The sequence below is a fragment of the Mobula birostris genome, chromosome 3 (genome assembly GCF_030028105.1).
Source record: "Mobula birostris isolate sMobBir1 chromosome 3, sMobBir1.hap1, whole genome shotgun sequence".
NCBI classification, from domain to species: domain Eukaryota; kingdom Metazoa; phylum Chordata; class Chondrichthyes; order Myliobatiformes; family Myliobatidae; genus Mobula; species Mobula birostris.
In genome coordinates this window covers 211,248,938-211,271,952 of record NC_092372.1, presented here as the reverse complement: position 1 = coordinate 211,271,952, position 23,015 = coordinate 211,248,938, and the positions used below count along the sequence as shown (strand labels likewise).

Genomic DNA, 23,015 nt, shown 5'->3' with positions numbered 1-23,015 from the left:
AAATGTGAGGATTTACGGAGTTCCCGAAGGAACCGAAGGTAAACCCGGATTGATGATTCCCTTCGTGGAGAAGCTGCTTAGAGAGAACCTTGATATACCGGCCGCAAAAGACCTACAGATAAAGGGCTCACCGCGCGTTGGCACCACAGCCTCCAGCAGGCGCTCAGCCCAGATCGATTCTGGTCAGATTTCTCAGTTACAGAACGAAGGAAGGAAGAGGTGCTTAAACGGGCATGGCAAAAGAAAGGCTTCATGTGGAGCAACTGTAAAATCAGTTTAGACCACGGCTACGCACCGGGGATTCTTGCCAGACGGAAGGAATATACGGAAACACGGAGAGTCTTGAAGGAAAACAACATCAGATTCCAGACCCTGTATCCAGCTCGGCTGAGAGTCATTTACGACGAAGGGATAAAAACTTCGCTACGGTGGAGGAGGCAACGTCGGACCTGGCGGACCGGGGACTACCTATTAAAGTTATCACCCAACTGGAGTCGCTACTGGAGAGGATTCGGCAGAAGTCGTGGCAGTTAGTGGGGCGAGGACGCTCCACACGAACCAGAGTGTCAAACTACAAGGAAAAGCTGCAAATATTCAGACGCGAATGTACAGAGAATACAGACTAATTAAGAGATGACTGAAAAGAGTAAATCGGACTTAACGGTAAAATGAAAACTGGTAACTGAAAATAAACGAGGCGGAATAACTTGAATGATAGCAATTTGGTCGAGACATAAATAGGAGAAAATTCTCTATGATTATTCACACTGCAAGGGGCCCTCTAACACAGGGTGAAGATAGAGGTTATCCCTCTGAACTGAGGCGGGTCGGTGCTCAGGCCTCACTGTGGGAAGTCGGGAAAAATTTTCAAATGTTACACGGTCTGGGGTGTGGTTATATGTCTTGGTTTACTGTTGAGAAGGGATTGCTTACTGTTTGGTTAGAAAAGGAGAGTGTTTTTTTTCTACTAGAGAAAAATGCAAACTGAATTGGTAAAAATAATTTCCTATAATGTTAATGGGGTTTTGAATCCAATTAAAAGAAATAAGATTATGTCTAAATTGAAAAAAGAGAGGGCACAAATAGCTTTCCTCCAGGAAACACATATGAGCCAATCTGAACATGGAAAATTAAAAAGAATGGGCTTTAAGCATGTATTTTATTCATCATATAAATTGAGTCACAAAAGAGGGGTAGCTACTTTAATATCAAGTACTCTTAGGAACATACTTCAGAGACTAAAGACAAAGAAGGACGGTTTGTAAAAATCACAGGAAGAATAGAAGGTACAGAAATAACATTGCTGAATGTTTATGCTCCTCCTGGTTGTGAATGGTCATTTTATAGACACATTTTTGACCTAATGGTCAGTTCTCAAAGGGTAGTAATTTGTGGAGGGGATTTTAATATTAGATTAAATCCTGTATTAGATTCTTCAAGAATAGTTACTCAGAATAAACCTCTGACTCGGAAAATGAATTCATTGATGGAGGAGTTGGGAATTATAGATGTCTGGAGGGAATTACACCCTACTAGTAAAGATTATACACATTACTCTTTCCCTTATTCAGCCTATTCAAGGATAGACTATATCTTTAATGCAGATAGACTCAGGATAAAAAACTGTAATATTGCAACAATTGATCTGTTGGATCATAGCCCAGTCTCTATGTCTCTAATCCTGGAAAGGAAAATGAGGAAAACACTATGGAGGCTAAACTCACATATACTCAATAACCCGAAAGTAATGGAGAGATTAAGGGGAGAAATCAAGGAATACCTAGACCTTAATGACACGGGAGAAACATCACCAGTGATCTTATGGGATACGTTGAAAGCTGTACTGAGAGGGAAAATTATTTCCATTACCACTCACATGAAAAAAATCAATGCACAAAAATTAGCAGACCTTCAAGGAAAATTAAAACAACTTCAAGTTGTAGATAGCAACAAAAGTAATTCAAATCGAAAACAAGAAATTAGGAAATTGCAAAGTGAAATTGACGATATTTATACGTTGGAAACTCAAAGAAATTTTCTTTACCTGAGACAAAAGAATTATGAAGTAGGAGGTAAATTCAGCTAGATTATTAGCATATAAATTACGAAAACAACAAGCAGACAATACAATTCATAAAATAAAGAATCCAAAGACAAAGCTTGTGGAGAGTACAATAGGGAAAATTCAAGAGAGTTTTGAAACATATTATCGAGAGCTGTACTCCCAACCCCGGGCCCCCAATGAGCCCTATACAGACAGTGTATTGAATTTTTTAGATCTACCTAAACTTACAGATTTACAAAATGAAAGTTTATTAGAACCAGTAACTGTCAAAGAACTGAACGTGGCCATCTCTAGGTTAAAGGCTGGAAAGTCCCCGGGTTCTGATGGGTTTACCTCAGAGTGGTGCAAGTCCCTGAAGACACAGTTAGCCCCATTACTACTTAACACCTTTAATTGGATCTTGCAGAGAGGAGAAACTCCACCTTCCTGGAGAGAAGCGATTATTTCAGTTATTCCTAAAGAGGGTAAAGATAAACTAGAATGTGGCAATTATCAGCCAATTAGTGTTCTTAATTTAGATTACAAACTATTTACATATATATTAGCGCGCAGATTGGAAAAGCTTTTACCTGGCCTAATCCATTTAGACCAGACTGGATTTATTCAACAAGGACAAACACAGGACAACATAAGGAGAACTCTGCACTTATTAGAACAGGTTAATAAGAACGAGACAGAGACAATGGCAGTAGGATCGGACGCTGAGAAAGCTTTTGATTCTGTTAGTTGGGCATTCCTATACAGAGTGTTAGGAAGATTCGGCTTTCAAGAAAAGTTTATTAAAGTAATTCAGACTCTATATGACAGCCCTACAGCCCGAATTAAGATAAATGGGGACCTCTCTGACTCCTTCATCTTAGAGAGAGGCACTAGACAGGGATGCCCAATTTCTCCTCTCCTTTTTTGCCCTATATATTGAACCGCTTGCCCAACTAATAAGACAGAGCGAAATCGTAAAAGGTATCAAGGTGGCAGAGATTGAACAGAAAGTGGCGTTATTTGCAGATGATGTTTTGGTCTATCTGAGTGAACCAGAAAAATCATTTATAGGATTGTTTACACTGTTGGATGACTTTGGGAAAATATCAGGTTATAAAATAAATGTAAAGAAAACGCAGGTTATGTCGCTAAATTATACACCATCCAAAAAATTGCAGGATACATACAATCCTAAGTGGGAAGCTTAGTCATTAAAATATTTAGGAATGACCCTGCCGAAGGATCTTTCAACACTGTCACAGGTAAATTATGGGCCATTAATCTCAGAGATAAAAGCAGATATGCATAGATGGAATCTTATCCCCTTTGTAAGTTTAAATTCAAGGATAAATACTATAAAAATGAATATTCTTCCTCGGTTATTGTATCTTTTCCGTACTTTACCGGTGGAGGTGGATGATAATCAATTCAGGGAATGGGACAAATGGATTTCCCGCTTCATTTGGCAAGGAAAGAAACCTAGAATTCGATATAACACCCTACAGTTAGGGAAGGAAGGAGGAGGTATGGTTCTTCCTTGCCTGAGAAATTATTTTTATGCCTCACAGATAACCCCTCTGTTATATTGGTGTAATAGGGAATATAAGGCTAGATGGAAGGAAATAGAATTTGGATTAGTTGACAGTTTTCCTCTACAGGCCTCAATAGCTGACAAAGGATTGATGGCCCGGTTGGAAAAATTTAAAAACAGTTGGATAAATCTTACATTAAAAGTATGGCAGAAGGTGGCTAATTCATGTGGAATTAATAACATGTTAAAACTCTTTAGATGGTGCGCATATGATACCGAATTCCTTCCCAACAGAGGAGATAAAAGATTTGAGCTATGGATAAAGAAAGGTCTTACAACCTACCTCTCATTTATAGATAAAAGAGTATTACAAAGTTTCCAAATCCTGCAGGACAAACATGGCCTAGAACATAATGACTTTTTTTAGGTACCTTCAAGTATGAAACTATGTTAACCAGAGTTGTAGATATACAGACCTATCAACAGTAGAATTATTCAAGATTCTGAATTCGGCTTGCAGTTCAATACCTAGTAAATCAGTTTCTGGAGTATATAATGCACTCTCCCATGATAACAATGTAAATACACTGTATATTAAAGAGAAGTGGGAGAAAGAAGCGGGGTTGGTACTTTCAGAGGAGGCTTGGGGGAAAATCTGCAGCTTTCAATGGTCCTCGACTAATTCTTTGACTTGGAGAGAACATTGTTGGAAAAACATTATAAGATACTTCAAGACCCCATATCAGGAAAAATATAAAGATACAAACGTGACGTGTTGGAGAAGGTGTGGCTCCAAGGAGACAAATCATTTTCATATTTTCTGGGATTCCCCTAAATTAAGTCTATATTGGGAAGGTATTCATAGAACATTAGTTAAGGTACTTAGGTCCCAGATACCTCAGAACTTTGAGATGCTCTATTTGGGGCATGTATTGTTTCTTGAACAGAAGGAAGATATAAAGTTGCTGCAGGCCCTCTTAGCGGCAAGTAAGAAATCAATCACTAGAAAGTGGCTAAATCCAATACCACCTACATTAGAAGATTGGCACGAAATTATCTCGGAAATATTTAAAATGGAAAAGTTGACTTACTCCCTTGAGAATTCAAAAAGAAAAATTTTATCAAATCTGGAATAAATGGATTGAATATATAACCCCAATGCGAGCAGACTTTAGATGACTGTCCTAATGATTTATACTGCTCTTCTCATCAACACAGTAATATTGCTAACGTAAGCACCCCTAGTCTAAATGTTTGGTTTTTTTTGTTTTCTTTTGGAAAATAGAGAATTAACACAAGTAAAGGGAAAGATTTGGGAAAGGGATAAAAAATGAAAAATTAAGTAAATAAGTACATAGGGATTAGATAATTATGCCTGCAGGCAGGAGCAAGCATGAACAAATTAGGATATAAACACCTACAATGGTTGTTACATAGGCTTATATACAACATTTTGGACCAGTGGAAATGGTCCAGAAGAGTTATATGGAAACTATTATTACCATTTTTTCTTAACAACTAATACCACTACTTAGCCTAATAGATTAGAATTACCACAGTACATAATTATCTATTTAAGTGTCTAATTTCCTTTTATATCATCTCAATGTGTACTTAAGAATGTATAAATAATTATAGTTTTATACATATAAATGGAAAAGGTTATATGTGTGAAAAAAATACATGATATTTGTGAATTCCTTATCCAAATAAAAATAAAATTAAAAAAAATAAAACCCAAACTTCTAATGTACAACCGACAGAATGATTGCTTTTTAATGTCTGAGGCTAATTGCATTTCTCTGCCTTGATTAGTATAAAAGACTACGAAAACTGCCTCAAGGTTGTGATCTGGACTCAATGAGGTTCTCCTTTCTTAATTTATAGGTGTCAGAGGTTCCATATCGCGTGCTACGGCTGAGAGAGGAAGAGTTACTGTTAATCCACGGGACTGCAGACGGTACGTGTGCGACCAGTCGTGTTCCACCGCTTCTCACCAAAGCTCCCATGCTGAATATTGCACATCAGATAGAGAACACAGAGCATAGGACATAGAACATTCAAGCACAGCTCTTTGGCCCCAGAATGTTATGCAAATTTTTAAACTTATTCTAAGATCAATCTAACCCTCCCCTCCCACATAGCCCCCTATTTTTCTATCATCCATGCATCTAAGTATTTTAAATGTCCCTAATAGATCTGCTTCTACCATCTCCCTCCCCCAATCACTCATCATTCTCTGTGTAAAATAACTAGCTTGGACATCCCTACCCCCAATACTTTCCTCCAATCACCATAAAATTATGCTGCTTCATATTAGCCATTTCCACCCTGGAAAAAAGTCTCTGGCTGTCCACTCAATCTATATATCATCCTGTATAGTCACCTCTCATGCTCCTCTCCAAAGGGAAAAGCCCTAGCTCGCTCTTCCTTTCCTCATAAGGCATGCTCTCCAATCCAGCAGCATTCCAGTAACACTCCTCTGCACCCTCTCTAAAGCTTCTGCATCCTTCTTATAATGAGGTGATTACAACTGAGCAACATATTCCAAGTGTGGGCCAACCAGTGTTTAATACATTAACTACAACATTACCTCATGGCTTTTGAACTCAAAAACTCAACTATCTTGGGGAAAGAACAAGGTTTCAAGACATGATGTACATTTGGTGAATGGAGATCAAGCAGAGCATAGACCTGATGTCCACATTCATCTACAGCTTTCCACTGAAGGAGACCATTCAGCCCATCAAGTCTATGCCTGCTTTCAGAGCAACCTTAACCCTATTAAATTACCGTGATCCATTCTCCCCACATTGCTACCGATGCCCTACAGATTCTCCCACCCGCTGCTGGGGGTAATTACCATAGTAATCTGCGTGTCTCTGGCATGTGGATAAAGATAAGGAGATAACAGGTCAACTTCATTTGACACGCACATAGAAACCTCGCAAACATACAGTGAAATGCATCATTTGTGCCGAATCAAATCAGGATTGTGCTGGGCAGTCCACAAGTGTCTCCATGATTTCAGCACCAGCATAACATGCCTCACAACCTACTACGCCTTTGTAATGCGAGAGGAAACCCACACAATCATGAAGACAAGAAACAACCTCCTTACAGTGGCAAGAATCAAACCCTGTAAAGCAATGCACTAACTACTACACTACCACACCAGAGCACCTAGAGTGACAAGGAGAACATACAAACTCCACATAGACAGCACCAGAAGTCAGGATTGAATTGGAGTTGCTGGAGCTGTAAGGAAGCACCTCTGCCATATGTGCCACTAGAGGCTCTTTAATAGAGTCTTCAGTGTTTCTTCCTACTGTACTGTAAGTGTCCATGGTTATATGATCCCATCAAAAACAGTGAACTGTACAATTGTCTTACCAACTAAGCTGACTCCTTGGAGGGGGAATCACTTGTCGAGGGGAGTTTGGTTAGGATAAGCCTATATCTACTGGAGTTTAGGTGGGTTGGAAGCGTCTCACCATAATGTAACGTTTGGAGATGAACTGGCAGGGTGAAAGAGGCTTTCACAGATGCTGCCCTCCTTGACAAGAAGTGACAGGAATGTTCCTCCCACTATTTAACCCAACGTCCAAGGAAGATCGTGGTCCTACCCTAGCCCCCCACTAATGCATCAGTGATGCTCCCTTTGCCGAGTTTCTGTCCCTCTTCCGATGAGCTCCAAAAGCAAGTCCCAATCCTCCCGTCCTTCAGCATTGTCTGTGGCTCCTTCCCATACCAGTCCAGAACCCAAACCACAGTACTGCTTTCCTGAATACACAGAGATTGTTTCCTTCCAGACAGTAAAAGAATCAAGAGATTTGAGAGTAAGGAAGGAATTAATTTTATTTATTTATTTTTAGAGATACAGCTTGATTAAAAAAAGCCTTTCCAGCCCAATGAGTCCGCATAGCCTAATTACTCCCATGTGACCAATTCACCTATTAATTTTGCTCATTGCGGCCAAAAAGTTCTATTTTAACTTCATCAGTCCACAGGACTTGTTTCCAAAACGCATCAGGCTTGTTTAGGTGATCCTTTGAACCTTATGAATAGAACTTTTTTGGCTGCAATGAGCAAAGGTATGTTTGGAGAAAAAAGCGTGCAGAATTCCATGAAAAGAACACCTCTCCAACTATTAAGCATGGTGGTGGATCGATTATGCTTTGGGCTTGTGTTGCAGCCAGTGGCATGGGGAACATTACTGGTAGAGGGAAGAATGAATTCAATTGAATACCAGCAAGTTCTGGAAGCAAACATCACACAGTCTGTAAAAAAGCCAAAGATGTAGAGGATGGCTTCTACAACAGGATAATGATCCTAAACACACCTCAAAATCCACAATGGACTACCTCAAGAGGTGCAAGCTGAAGGTTTTGCCATGGCCCTCACAGTCCCCTGACCTAAACATCATCTGTGGATAGACCTCAAAAGAGCAGTGCATGCAAAACAGCCCAAGAATCTCACAGAACTAGAAGCCTTTTGCAAGAAAGAATGGGCAAAAATCTCCCAAACAAGGATTGAAAGACTCTTAGCTGGCTACAAAAAGCATTTACAAGCTGTGATACTTGCCAAAGGGAGTGTTACTAAGTACTGCCATGCATGGTGCCCAAACTTTTGCTTTAGGCCCTTTTCCTTTTTTTGTTATTTTGAAACTATAGAAGATGGAAATAAAAAAGTTTTCTTGCTCAAAATATTAAAGAAATGTGTCATCTTTCTCGCTTAGCTATTCACAATAACAGAAATTTTGACCGGGGTGCGCAAACTTTTGCATACCACTGTAAACCTCTATCAAATCACCTCTCATCCTCCTTCACTCCAAAGAGAAAAGCCCATAAGATGAACACTTTGTTCGAGTACAGGGTAGAAGATAGAAACATAGAAACATAGAAAATAGGTGCAGGAGTCAGCTATTCGGCCCTTCGAGCCTGCACCAGCATTCAGTATGATCATGGCTGATCATCCAACTCTGAACCCTGTACCAGCCTTCCCCCCATACCCCATGAGCCCTTTAGCCACAAGGGCCATATCTAACTTCCTCTTAAATATCGCCAATGAACTGGCCTCAACTGTTTCCTGTGGCAGAGAATTCCACAGATTCACCAGTCTCAGTGTGAAGAAGTTTTTCCTAATCTCGGTCCTAAAAGGCTTCCCCTTTATCCTCAAACTGTGACCCCTCGTTCTGGACTTCCCCAACATCGGGAACAATCTTCCTGCATCTAGCCTGTCCAATCCCTTTAGGATTTTATACGTTTCAATCAGATCCCCCCTCAATCTTCTAAATTCCAATGAGTATAAGCCTAGTCGATCCATTCTTTCATCATATGAAAGATGAACTACTTGTTCAAAATGATTTTTTTTTTTAAATACATGTTTGCGGAGACTGGGGCATTTCAGGCCATTACTGCATTCACACAAGTGGTGGTGAAAGTCTCGCTTGAGGAGGTTTCAGGATTTGGATACAGTTTTGATGAAGGAATCGTGATTTACTTCCACTTCAGGGGAGGAAACTTGTACCCGTCATGCTTGTCCATTAAATAATTTTGTAGTGTTGACGTTGGGTAGTAAAGGAACCCATTATTAGGGCAGCATGGAAGCACAGCAGTTACCATAGCACTATTACATCATCAGCGACCCAGGTTCAGTTCCAGCCATTGTCTGTAAGGAGCTGATACACTCTCCCCGTGTCTGCATGGCCTTCCTCCTGCTGCTTTCCTCACACATTCCAAATAGGTACGGTTTAGCAGGTTAATTGGTCACATGGGTGAAATTGGGAGGCCCAAAATTGTTGGGCCAGAATGGCCTGTTACCATCATCATCATGTGCCATGTCAAATCACACAGGAGATCATGGTCTGTGATCATGATTGTTCTTGCCAAATTCTATGGAAGTTGCCTTCTTTTGGCCAACATCTTTACAAGCTCGGCGATCCCAGTCATTATCAATACTGTATCTCTAAATAAATCAATAAGGATTATAATAAGAGTATGATACGAGGAAACACTTCATGTTTAAGCTGGTGGGAAAAGGAGGAAGCTAATAAAGAGAGTTACAAGACTGAACAATAAATAACAGTAATAGTCTGGCAACTTTGCAACTTTGGTTGTGTCAGACAAGCAGATTTTCTCGAGTATACTCCAATACCCCCAAATAGTTTTATTTCACCTGTTAGTGGGAAAATATTCTTTTCATTTAGTTTAAAGGAGCAGGAAACTGAAGCAGTTAATTTCAGTTTTTAAGCCTCAACCTGTGTATCACAGCTGAAACAGACAAGCTCATCAAGGCTCAGCACATGCTACAAACCTCCCCTCATCCCTAACCACTGAGCTCTGGACCTGTCCCACACATTCAGATCAGCTTATGATCCCTACCTAAATCAGAGGGTATTTCCTCGACTCTTCTCTCCTTTTGTTCCCACAAGTCTGTAAACACTTCGCTTTGTAGATCATTCTTGATACTCATTTTCTCTTTGAGTGCTGTTTACTTCCACTGTTTGAACTCTTGTACGTTTAAGATTATCCCCTTTTTACCTAAACGCTTTCTCTTTCTTTTTCAGAAACTGTCCACTTCCAGCATACGGCAGACCTAATAACCCACTTAATCAATGCAAAGGCCAACTATTCTTTACAGGTACCTTACCTTGGCATGATTAACAGAATCACTGCTTTGTATTTAAAGGCTTGTTTTTAAAGAGACTCAACCCCCCCCCCCCTCAGACTGCCACTGGGGTAAAATTTGAACATAGAACAGTACAGCTCCTCAGCCCACAATGTTATGCCGACCTTTTCACCTACTCCAAGATGAATCTCATCCTTCCCTCTCACATAGCTCCCACAGTTTACTTTCATCCACTCCTTTGAACTCCCGTTCGCCAGCCTGTGGATTACTTTGTCAGTAACACAACAGAAATCGGAGAGACCGGAGTTATTCCCCTTGAAGTGGAAAAGGCTTGGGGGGGGGGGGGGGGGGGGGGAGCCAGAACTCAAGGGCATCACTTTAAAGTGAGAGGGGAATTATTTAAAAGAGATCTGAGGGGCAACTTTTCACACAGAACGTGGTGAATATATTGAACAAGCTGCCAGAGTAGATAGTATGGGTGGGTAGAAATATGAAAGTTAAAAGCATTTCAATATCCAGATTCAGTTTAGTTTATTGTCACATATACGAGAGAGCAATGAAATTTCTTGCTTATGTGAAGCTCACAAAATAAAGAGTGAACTGTGGAATAATAATTACAACAATAAATACAGAAATGAGCATAAAAACAACAGATTGATGAAAAGTTTGGCAAGTTTATCTGAAGCAGTGAAAAAAGGCGGAAGTGAAAATAATGGGAGAGCTAGACTTAAGGTTTTGTGAATGTGGCAGCACCACCAGGATAGAGGATAAAAGAGGTGACCAGTTTGTTACGCGTTACAAGGATAGGGAAGATTTAAAGGGATATGGGCCTTGCACAGACAATCACAAACACAAAAATTCGGATGCTAGAAACCAGGGCAACACAAACGAAGTGCTGAAGAAATTCAGCAGGTCAGTCAGCAACCGTGCAGAGGAATAATCAATGCACAGATAAGTGGGATTAATTCAGGCAAGTTGGCTGGTACGAACAAGTCAGGCCAAAGGTCCTCTTTCCTTTGCTGTATAGCTCTGTGACTCTTGTAGGATCTGATAGAGGCATTTACAACCACAAAGATTTACATGGACTAAATGGTGAGAAAGGTTTTTCCAGAGCTGCAGGGCTCAGACTGACAATAATTTACCAATGAAGGCAATCTACTTTTCTATCAACAAGTGGAATGCATGATCAGGAACTGGAGTCAAAATTAACTTCCAGATTTGAGTTGGTCTTAGGAACAGTACAGATCTGAGAGTTTGAGGGGAGGAGTGGGACTCTTGTTGCTACATTTTGATACTGTCAGTCTGCCAAATGACCTCTGTTGCTCTCCCATTTAATAACTCAGTGATCCCCTATTCTTAAAAGGGTGAAGTTCTTTTTGCTGCTCCAGAATCTCTTCAGTAGGACTCTCTTCCATCCTCCACATAGTTGAGTTCAAACCATAATATTCCTTGGATAGACCTTCACAACCTGAGCTTACATTAATTTTCTTTACACCTACTTCGGCCTTGAGTCTTGAAGCTCCCCTGATAAATTTCTGCTCCTTGCTACCCCTACGAGTCATTTTCCATTGATTTAGCCAAGTTAGCTCAGCCGGACCAAAACATCCACTGGTGGCATGTTGTTTTTGAATATTCTTTTGGGATACTTTTAACTGTGTCAAATTAGTGAACTTTCAATTTTCCAAGAGTAAGTGTCATCAGCAGCCCGCCCTGGTCCAACAACATACCGTATATGTCTCAGACAAGGAAGCTCACCAGCACCGTAATTTCCTCAGGAATTCAAAAGGTTCACGTTGGTCATCACCAATTTTTATCAATACACTATAGTAAGCATCCTATCTGTTCAAATCGCAGCTTGGTAAAGGCATCTGCCTTGTCCAAAACCTCAAGAAACTCAAGAGTCGTGGACACTGCTCAGCCCCCCTTCCCCGTGTCTATAGCCCTTGCTGATTCAGTAAAGCAGCCAACATAATCAAAAAACACACATCAAAGTTGCTGGTGAACGCAGCAGGCCAGGCAGCATCTGTAGGAAGAGGTGCAGTCGACATTTCAGGCCGAGACCCTTCGTCAGGACTAACTGAAGGAAGAGTGAGTAAGGGATTTGAAAGTTGGAGGGGGAAGGGGAGATCCAAAATGATAGGAGAAGACAGGAGGGGGAGGGATAGAGCCAAGAGCTGGACAGGTGATAGGCAAAAGGGGATACGAGGGGATCATGGGACAGGAGGTCCGGGAAGAAAGACGGGGGGGGTGGACCCAGAGGATGGGCAAGAGGTATATTCAGAGGGACAGAGGGAGAAAAAGGAGAGTGAGAGAAAGAATGTGTGCATAAAAATAAGTAACAGATGGGGTACGAGGGGGAGGTGGGGCCTAGCAGAAGTTAGAGGAGTCGATGTTCATGCCATCAGGTTGGAGGCTACCCAGACGGAATATAAGGTGTTGTTCCTCCAACCTGAGTGTGGCTTCATCTTTACAGTAGAGGAGGCCGTGGATAGACATGTCAGAATGGGAATGGGATGTGGAATTAAAATGTGTGGCCACTGGGAGATCCTGCTTTCTCTGGCGGACAGAGCGTAGATGTTCAGCAAAGTGGTCTCCCAGTTTGCGTCGGGTCTCGCCAATATATAAAAGGCCACATCGGGGGCACCGGACGCAGTATATCACCCCAGTCGACTCACAGGTGAAGTGTTGCCTCACCTGGAAGGACTGTTTGGGGCCCTGAATGGTGGTAAGGGAGGAAGTGTAAGGGCATGTGTAGCACTTGTTCCGCTTACACGGATAAGTGCCAGGGGGGAGATCAGTAGGAAGGGATGGGGGGGGACGAATGGACAAGGGAGTTGTGTAGGGAGCGATCCCTGCAGAATGCAGGGGGTGGGGGGGGGGGGGGGAGGGAAAGATGTGCTTAGTGGTGGGATCCCGTTGGAGGTGGCGGAAGTTACGGAGAATAATATGTTGGACCCGGAGGCTGGTGGGGTGGTAGGTGAGGACCAGGGGAACCCTATTCCTAGTGGGGTGGCGGGAGGATGGAGTGAGAGCAGATGTACGTGAAATGGGGGAGATGCGTTTAAGAGCAGAGTTGATAGTGGAGGAAGGGAAGCCCCTTTCTTTAAAAAAGGAAGACATCTCCCTCGTCCTAGAATGAAAAGCCTCATCCTGAGAGCAGATGCGGCAGAGATGGAGGAATTGCGAGAAGGAGATGGCGTTTTTGCAAGAGACAGGGTGAGAAGAGGAATAGTCCAGATAGCTGTGAGAGTCAGCAGGCTTATAGTAGACATCAGTGGATAAGCTGTCTCCAGAGACAGAGACAGAAAGATCTAGAAAGGGGAGGGAGGTGTCGGAAATGTACCAGGTTCTCCTCTACTGTAAAGATGAAGCCACACTCAGGTTGGAGGAACACCTTATATTCAGGTTGGAGGCTACCCAGACTGATGGCATGAACATCGACTTCTCTAACTTCCACTAGGCCCCACCTCCCCCTCGTACCCCATCTGTTACTTATTTTTATGCACACATTCTTTCTCTCACTCTCCTTTTTCTCCCTCTGTCCCTCTGAATATACCTCTTGCCCATCCTCTGGGTTCCCCCCCCTTGTCTTTCTTCCCGGACCTCCTGTCCCATGATCCTCTCGTATCCCTTTTGCCTATCACCTGTCCAGCTCTTGGCTCTATCCCTCCCCCTCCTGTCTTCTCCTATCATTTTGGATCTCCCCCTCCCCCTCTCAAATCCCTTACTCACTCTTCCTTCAGTTAGTCCTGACGAAGGGTCTCGGCCTGAAACGTCAACTGCACCTCTTCCTACAGATGCTGCCTGCCTGCTGCGTTCACCAGCAACTTTGATGTGTGTTGCTTGAATTTCCAGCATCTGCAGAACTCCTGTTGTTAACATAATCAAAAACATCACCCACCCCAGGCATTCTCTCTTCTACCCCGTCCCAGATGGCAGAAGATACTAAAGCACATACCACCAGGCCCAACGACAATTTCTACACTACTGTTATAAGACTATTGAATGGGCATCTCGGATGAAAAGATGAGGTCTTGACCTCACAGTCCACCTCACCATGGGATTATACCTTATTGTCTACCTGCACACAAGATGGAGGAACTCAGCAGGTCAGGCAGCATCTATGGAGAGGAACTAAGAGTCAATGTTTCAGGCTGGGATCCTTCATCGGGATCGGGAATTATTCTTCTCCATAGATGCTGCCTGACCCGCTGTGTTAATTTGAATTTCCGGCATCTGCACAATCCCCTGCGCTGCACTTTCTCTGTAACTGTAACACTTTATTCTGCATTCTGTTATTGTTAATTACCTTGTGCTACCTCAATGTACTGGTGTGTTGAAATATGACCACAAGATACAGGAGCAGAATTTGGCCATTTGCCCCATCAAGTCTGCTCCACCATTTCATCATGGCTGATCCACTTCCCTGTCAGCCCCAATCTCCTTCCTTCTCCCCGTAACCATTCGTGCCCTGACTAGTCAAGAACCTATCCCTTGCATTAATTATAACCAATCACTTGGCCTCTAGTGATCTGTATTGGATGGTTTTTCAAACAAAAACTTTTCAATATACTATGGTTCAGTGACTCAACTGAATATCAGAGAACGTGTACAGTTTACAACCTGAAATTCTTACTCTTCACAGACATCCACGGAACAGAAAACCCAAAGAATCAATGACAGAAACATCACAACCCCAAAGCCCCACCCCCTCTGATGCAGAAGCAGCAATAAAGATATCAACCCTCCCCCCACCCTTGCTCAGCAAGGCACAGTGAATGTGACAATATTAAACCAATTCAATTTACAAATCTACTGATATTATGTTCTTTGTGTATAGTTAGAGCAGGCGATGATATAACCCCCTCTCGACTTACCAGCTCTTCACCAACAAATCTTGTTTATGCTGTTGCAGATATACCCAGATGAGGGCCACTTCATGGAGAAAGCCTCAGTCAAACAGCATCTGCACAAATCCATTGTCCGGTTCTTCGGGAAATGCTTCAGCGTCCCTGACAAGACCCCGATAAAAACAGAAATGGAGGAGGAAGAGGAAGATTAAACTTTTTGAGCTGAGTGCCAAGCACAAGACATCTCTTTTATAGATACAACTGATTTTCATTTTCCAATACAGTGTTATGTTAGCATGTTACAGAGACTGAGAGCAGCCTCACCGATGTCACAGCTTCGTCATTGGAAGAGCCTCCAGCATGAGAATCAAAGTCGGAGTGTTGAGTGTTCCACTGTTACGGACATGCCCCTTCCCCACCGACCAAACAAAAAAATACAGGTCGCGTCAATTTCCGTAATTTCCTCATGTGATGGGACGTAAGTGGATGGATGGCCGAGGAAAGAATCAGCAAGTAAAAGGTCAGGTAGGGGCAGGAGTTGCCCACCCAGTCAGTGAATGATCTGTCAGGTCCACCTAGAGGCCAGGCACAATGGCAGCAGCACCCGATACATCAGCAGACAGTCCTGTTATTCATGGCATGAGGCGGGAAGCAAACTGTGACAGCGGTTTTATAGCACAACACGTTTTGACCTGTAGGGGAACCTCCATCCTTTGTATTTCAGGAGTCCACCTCCCCCAACATTCAGCCTATGGTATCCTCAGGGGTCTAAACCGAAGGCTGATGCATCGCCTGGCTGATTGTGCCAGCCGGTCCTCTTTTTGGTACACTGCCCGTCCCCCATCTTCAAGGAATTGCCCAGACCATGGGCATTTGCAGTCATCCGCCCATTCAAGAGTTCGGCCATCCCTATACTGGCGGATAATAAAGGTTCTCCATCTCATGCCAAACCTCTGAATCACCTGGGTCTGTATTGCCTGAATGAACTAGACTGCCCATCCCTCCTTCCTTGGGAATAGCTGTCCTCTTTGTTTTCATCACAGCTCCAGTTTAGCCTGTCTTATCAGTAACAGTGAGGCCCAGCTCCAACTCACAGTTGCTGCAGTGTTTGCCGCTGCTTCCCTCCAATGTACTGCTGCTACATACACTCAGTGGCCACTTTATTTCATGCACCTGGGAACCCAGTGTGGTCTTCTGCTGCTGTAGCCCATCCACTTCAAGGTTCGATATATTGTGCATTCAGAGACACCACTGTTGAAACGCGTAGTTACTGTCGCTTTCCTGTCAGTTTGAAACAGTCTGGCCATGCTCCTCTGCCCTCTCTCATTTACAAGGCATTTTCACCCACCAAAGTGCCACTCACTAGAATTCTTCGTTTGTTTTTCGCACCACTCTCTGTAATCTCAAGATTCTGCTCAGCGTGAAAATCCCAAGGGATCAGCAATTCCAGAGATACTCTAACCACCCCATCTGGCATCAATTCCAGTCACTTAGATCCCATTTCTTCCCCATTATGATGTTTGGTCTGAACAACATCACAACCTCTTGTCCCTGTCTGCGTACTTCTAGGCATTGAGTTGCTGCCATATGATGGTCTGATTAGGTATTTGTATTAACGAGCAGGTGTACAGGCGTACCTAATAAAGTGGTCAGAGTGTATGGCAGTGATGATAAGCATGATTCGGATACACCTTATTTGCTAATGATAACATGACAGGATTCCTTATGTACTACCTATGTACAATACTTGTGTTTCAGCTTTCCGAAGTTCATCTGTGCATGGAAAAGTGTGCTTTATTTCTTTGCACTGTAGCTTCAAGGTTGCTGCCTCCTCCTTCATACTGTTTCACCAACCTGTGTGCCATTCCTTGCCAGCATCTATTTAATCCTCTGAGCACCACCTATAAATCACATTGCAACTATTTGCATGCTCTCTTCATTTCACTGCTCTCTTGAAGCTAAACTAACAGAACAGAGAGAAAAATTGCTCCCAGCTTCACAGGTAATTTGCTGCTACAAAATACAGACTGGTATTAAATGTTTAAAAACCAGGAAAGGTGGACTACATGAGCCAAGTTTATAAGTGATCTTGAAGAAAATATACTCAGTGCCACATTATTAGATCGCTCCTGTACCTATGTAGCCACTCAGTATATATCCTCCGTCTTCTCCTGCTGTAGCCCATCCACTTTAAGGTTCAATGCGTTTTGTTCAGAGATGCTCTTCTGGGCACCACTGTTGTGACGTGTGGTTATTTGTGTTATTGTCACCTTGAACCAGTCAGGCCATTCTCCTCTGACCTTTCCCATTAACAAGGTGTCTTTGCCCACAGAACTGCTACTCACAGGATTTTTTTTTTTTTTTTTTGTTTCCTGTACCATTCTATGTAAACTGTAGAGACTGCTGTGCATGAAAATTTTCTGGAGATCAGCAGTTTCTGAGATGCTCAAACCACCTCTTCTGGCACTAGCAACCATTCCACGGACAAAGTCACAAAGGTCCCATTTCTTCCCCATTCAGATGTTCGGTCTGAGCAACATGTGAGCCTGTTGATCATATCTGCACGCTTTTATGCATTGAGATGCTGCTACATGATTGTCTGATTCGATGTTTTGCATTAACGAGCAGGGGTACCTAATAAAGTGGCCATTGTGTTTATAGAATCATAGAACACTACAGCACAGAAAACAGGCCATTCAGTCCTTCTAGTCTGTGCCAAAACATTATTCCACTAATCTCATTGACCTGCATCCAGTCCATAACCCTCCAGGCCTCTCTCATCCATGTACCTACCTAATTTATTCTTAAAACTTAAGAGTGAGCACACATTTACCATGTCAGATGGCAGCTCGTTCCACACTCCCATCACTGACTGAAGAAGTTCCCCCAAACCTTTCCCCTTTCACCCTAAAGCCATGTCCTCTCATATTTATCTCTCCTAATCTAAGTGGAAAGAGCCTATTCACATTTACTCTGTCTATACCCCTCATAATTTTGTAAACCTCTATCAAATCTCCCTTCATTCTTCTACACTCCAAGGAATAAAGTCCTAACCTGTTCAATCTTTCCCTATAATTCAACTTCTGAAGACCCAGCAACATCCCAGTAAATCTTCTCTGCACTCTTTCAATCTTACTGATATCCTTCCTATAGTTAGGTGACAGGAACTGTACACAATACTCCAAATTTGGCCTCACCAATGTCTTGTACAACCTCCCATAACATCCCAACTCCTATACTCAATACTTTGATTTATGAATGCCAGGATGCCAAAAGCCTTCCTTACAACCCTGACTACCTGTGACGCCACTTTCAGGGAATTATGTATCTGAACTCCCAGATCTCTTTGTTCCTCCGCACTCTTCAGTGCCCTACCATTTACTGTGTATGTCCTATTGATTTGTCCTTCCAAAATACAACACCTCACATTTGTCTGCATTAAATTTTATCTGCCATTTTCTGGCCCATTTTTCCAGTTGGTCCAGATCCCTCTGCAAGCTTTGAAAGCCTTCCTCACTGTCCACAACACCTCCAATCTTAGTGTCATCAGCAAACTTGATCCAATTTACCACATCATCATCTAGATCATTGATATAGACAACAAACAACAATGGTCCCAGCACAGATCCCTGAGGCACACCACTAGTCACAGGCCTCCAGTCTGATAAGCAATCATCCACTACCACTGTCTTCTCCCACACAGCCAATTTCAAATCTAGTTTACAACCTCTCCATAGATACATAGTGTCTGTACCTTCTGAACTAACCTCCCATGTGGGACCTTGTCAAAGGCCTTACTAAAGTCCATGTAGACAACATCCCAAGCCTTTCCTTCATCTACTTTCTTGGTAACCTCCTCAAAAAACTCTACAAGATTTGTTGAACACGATCTACCACGCACAAGGCCATGCTGACTATCCTTAATCAGCCCTTGGCTGTCCAAATATTTGTATATCCAATCTCTCAGAACACCTTCCAATAATTTATCTACTACTGATGTCAGGTTTACAGGCCTGTAGTTACCTGGTTTACTTTTGGAGCCTTTTTTAAACAATGGAACAACATGAGCTACCCTCTAATCCTCCGGCACCATACCCGTGGCTAAGGAAAACACACAAAACTTCCTCACATCTTTCACAACTATGCTTCAATAATTCTTTAATACACTGAAATTTTAGAAGAATCGTACACCACACAAGCTCATCCTGTGCTCCAATTCGTCCATGCCAACCACAATGCCAATTTTCATTAACCCCATTAGGCCTCTACTCCTTTCCTGTACAAATATCTATCCAAACACCTTTTAAATGCTGTAACTATCTTCCTCCAGAACTTTCTCAGACTCCTCTTTCTAAATTTTTCACGTGGTGAGTACTTGCCCCTCAGTTCTCCTTCAAATCTCTCCCCTCTCACCTTCAATCCGTACACTCTAGTTCTTCACTTCTCTGCCCTGGGAAAGTGACCTGATCTATGCCTCTCATAATTTTATACATATCTGCAAGGTCACCCCTCAGCCTTCTTCATTTCAGTGGAAATGAACCCAGCCTATTTGTTTGTTTATTTATTTGAGATACAGCACGGAAAAGGCCCTTCCAGCCTGTCGAGCTGTGCTGCCCTAACAATCCCCCATTTCAACTCTAGTCTAATCAGAAGACAATTTACAATGACCAATTAACCTACCAACCGTTACATCTCTGGACCGTGGAGCACCCCGAGGAAATGCATGCAGTCACGTGGAAAATGTCCAAGCTCCTCGCAGGCAGCGGCTGGAATTGAACCTGGGTCGATGGTGCTGTAAAGTATTGTGCAAACGACGGTACTACCATGCTGCCTCATACCTACAGCCCTTCAGGCAACATCCTGGTGAATCTCTGAGGAACAATTTCTATTGCACCACTTCCTTCCTGTGGTGAGGTGACCAGTGTTACTCATCATACTTGAAAGTGTGGTTTTTAGCAATTGCAACATGACATCACAACTCTCATAGACCACTAGAGCGTGAAACATTGGAGCAGAATCAAGTCATTCGGACCATTGAGTCTGCTTGGGCATTCCATCATGGCTGATTTATTCTCCCTCTCCAACACATTCTCCTGCCTTCTCCCCATATTCTTTGATACCCTACTAATCAAGAACCTATGAACCTCCACTTTAATAAACCCAATGACGGTCTCCACAGCCACCTGCAGCAATAAATATCACAGATTCACCATCCTCTGGCTAAAAAAAATCCTCCTTATCACTGTTCTAAAGGGACATCCTTCTATTATATTAAATGCCTCAGCCTATGAAGGCCAGCATACCAGTTGTCTTTTTCACTACCCTATCTACCTGTTCAGTCACTTCCAGTGAGGCACAGGTTTGCACCCCAAGGTATTATGGTATGTCCACGCAAAGTCTGATGTTGTTCTTAACAGTTTTTTCATAGATACTCAAAAAAAAAAAACAGATTGGGAAAGGGGGCAGCAAGATCTTGCCCTTTTGTTTAGTGCTCAGAGGATTAACAATGCAAACATTTCCTTTAATATCACCTTCTTGGACATTACAAGTATTTTGCCCATTGGTGTAGCAAATGCATAATTTCGCATCTTTGCGCCACTAACAAGGAGCTGAAATCTTGACCTTTTACTCAAAACTTTCTCAGTTGAGAAGACTATAAAGATATTGTTGTAATTTTACTTTGAACAGCAGGCAGATAACTTTGGTGCAAGTAATATCCTTATAATCTTCTCAAGTGAACAAGTTTTGAGTAAGAGGTCAAATTGAAAAGAGTAGTGAAAATTTAAAAGGCCTGGAGGTTTCTACCCCAGGGAGATGGCAACGATTACAATTGTATCCCTTTGAGTTTTGAAGATTAAAGGGTGACCTAAATGATGCGTCCAGAGATGTTGAGTGAGAAGTTTCTCCTGGTGGGAATGAGAGATGTTTATAAACTCCCTTTTGATTCTTCTTGACATGAATCCAAACTAAGGGATATGTTGAAGGGCCAGCATCGTTGTTGTCCTCCACATGTACCCCTGGGCCGTACAGATCTCTGCATCTTAGCCTGGCGAGGTGTTAGCAGATTGTTACTTTTATACCTACCTGGTCTGTTCCATTGACTGCAACTGCAATGCAAGTATGACCAGTGGCCAAGGTCTCTACAGGTACTTAATGCTCAGAGACAAACTTCTTGTCCCACCCATCTTAAAGTTGACAACAACCCTCTACAAGGGTGCACACATTTGAGGCAAACATGGGGCCTGTCCAAGTCTTAACTTCAGCCCCACCACTCACCATTCAAAACTTTTTGTGTAGTCGAAGTTTATGGATGAATGCTTATGCTCACTGTCAATAATATGGGTCTGAACACACACCCTCCAAAGCTGTTTGGTTTTAAATCCCACACACAATGCACTACCCTAGTTCAAGGCTTTCCTTTGCAGACCCTGGCCACTACTTAAACCAGTCTCTGCCTCAACAACCTGCTGTGTCTCCTTAGCACTCCGTGTACAGAAACCCCTCTCAAATGCTGACGGTGGCCTAACCCTCCCCCAGTAACCCCCAACTACCAGCACTCTTGCAAGTGGCATTCGATATCAACCTCACCTACGGTTTCTTCAGTGTGGTGAACATAGGTGTTTGGCCAAGAGGAAGATGGAGTCAGACCGTCAAAGTACTAATAAACATCCATCACTGTCCTGCTGTTACCATCAAAACTGCTAACGTTGCCATTGGATTATCAGCCCTGTGCTATACCTTTATAGTTCAGTCGCATTAACATTAGGAGCCCATGTTATACAGTAAATCCTTGCTGTCTAAGTATCAATAACTATACTCTAGATGCATTTATACCATTGCTTTCAACATCTCATTTTAACCAATGCTCTGTATGTTAAACTGTCTCGCTGTACTCAGTGAGTTGACGATATCATTTCCTACCAAACTTACTAAATAAACAATATTAATTTCTGAGATCCCTCAATTTGTCGAACTGGCTTGTATTTATTTTTGGCAAGAGATGTTTCATGGAGCGTCAAATTGTAGAATGGTTTTCAATTTATTTCCGGCAAGGGACGGAATTTTTCTCATGGAATTTAACTAAGGCAGGTACAAGGTGTTATTATTTTTGGTCAAGGAAATTGTGGTGGACTTCAGGAAGGTGCGGATGAACCATCCCCCTCTGCAAATGCATGGCTTCTTTGTAGAGAGAGGTAAGTGGACTAACTTCCTGTGAGCTCACATCACAGATGACCTCAACTGGTCCCTTAATATCATTGCCCGGAACAAAAAGACACAGCAGTGCCTCCACTTCCTAGGGAGAGTGCGGCTCCCTGCACACCCCCCCCAAACCCACCTTCACTGTATTTTATAGGAGCACTATTGAGATCGTCCTGACCAGCTGCATTTCCATCTGATGTGGAGGCAGCCGAGCATCGGACTGGAATTCCCTACAAAAGACTGAGAATGGCTGAGAGTACATAGGGGTCTTCCTACTGGGAACGTTTATCAGCAGCGCTGCATACGTAGGGCCCTTCGTATTTTTAATGATTCCACCCATCCAACCATCGTCCTCTTTGACTTTTCACCATCAGGCAGGAGACTCTGATGCATAAAAACAAGGACGGTCAGGATGGGAAACAGATTTTTCCCTCAGGCCACTGGGCTTCTGAACTCCCTGCCACATCGCATTCAAAATGTCAATGGTGTACAATGTTCGAGCCATTACAATATTTATGTACTTTAGTGCATATATTTATGCATGATTCATCTGTAGATTTTATACTTTAGTGAGTTATGTTTTACACCTTGGTCTAGGGAAACCTTGCCTTGTTTGACAGTATACATGTATGTTTAAATGACAATAAACTTGACTTTGGTAAGTTAGGTAAAAGCCGGATTTACAGAGTGTGGGAGGGCCCTGAAAAGTGTTATGGAACAGAGGGGCCTAGAGACATGGTTCTTCAAAGCAGAGACAAAG

At 42.6% G+C, this 23,015-nt stretch overlaps 1 protein-coding gene across 1 annotated transcript in view; it reads left to right on the top strand.

The window, feature by feature from the left end:
* dpp6a (dipeptidyl-peptidase 6a) overlaps nucleotides 1-22,004 on the top strand; it is a 515,918-nt gene extending 493,914 nt beyond the window's left edge. Inside the window, exons 24-26 of the mRNA XM_072254436.1 lie at nucleotides 5,463-5,535; nucleotides 10,144-10,217; nucleotides 15,121-22,004. Of these exons, the coding sequence (XP_072110537.1) occupies nucleotides 5,463-5,535; nucleotides 10,144-10,217; nucleotides 15,121-15,267 (294 nt within the window). The 3' untranslated portion in view covers nucleotides 15,268-22,004. The remainder of the gene's footprint in view (nucleotides 1-5,462; nucleotides 5,536-10,143; nucleotides 10,218-15,120) is intronic.
* Nucleotides 22,005-23,015: the final 1,011 nt, after the last annotated feature.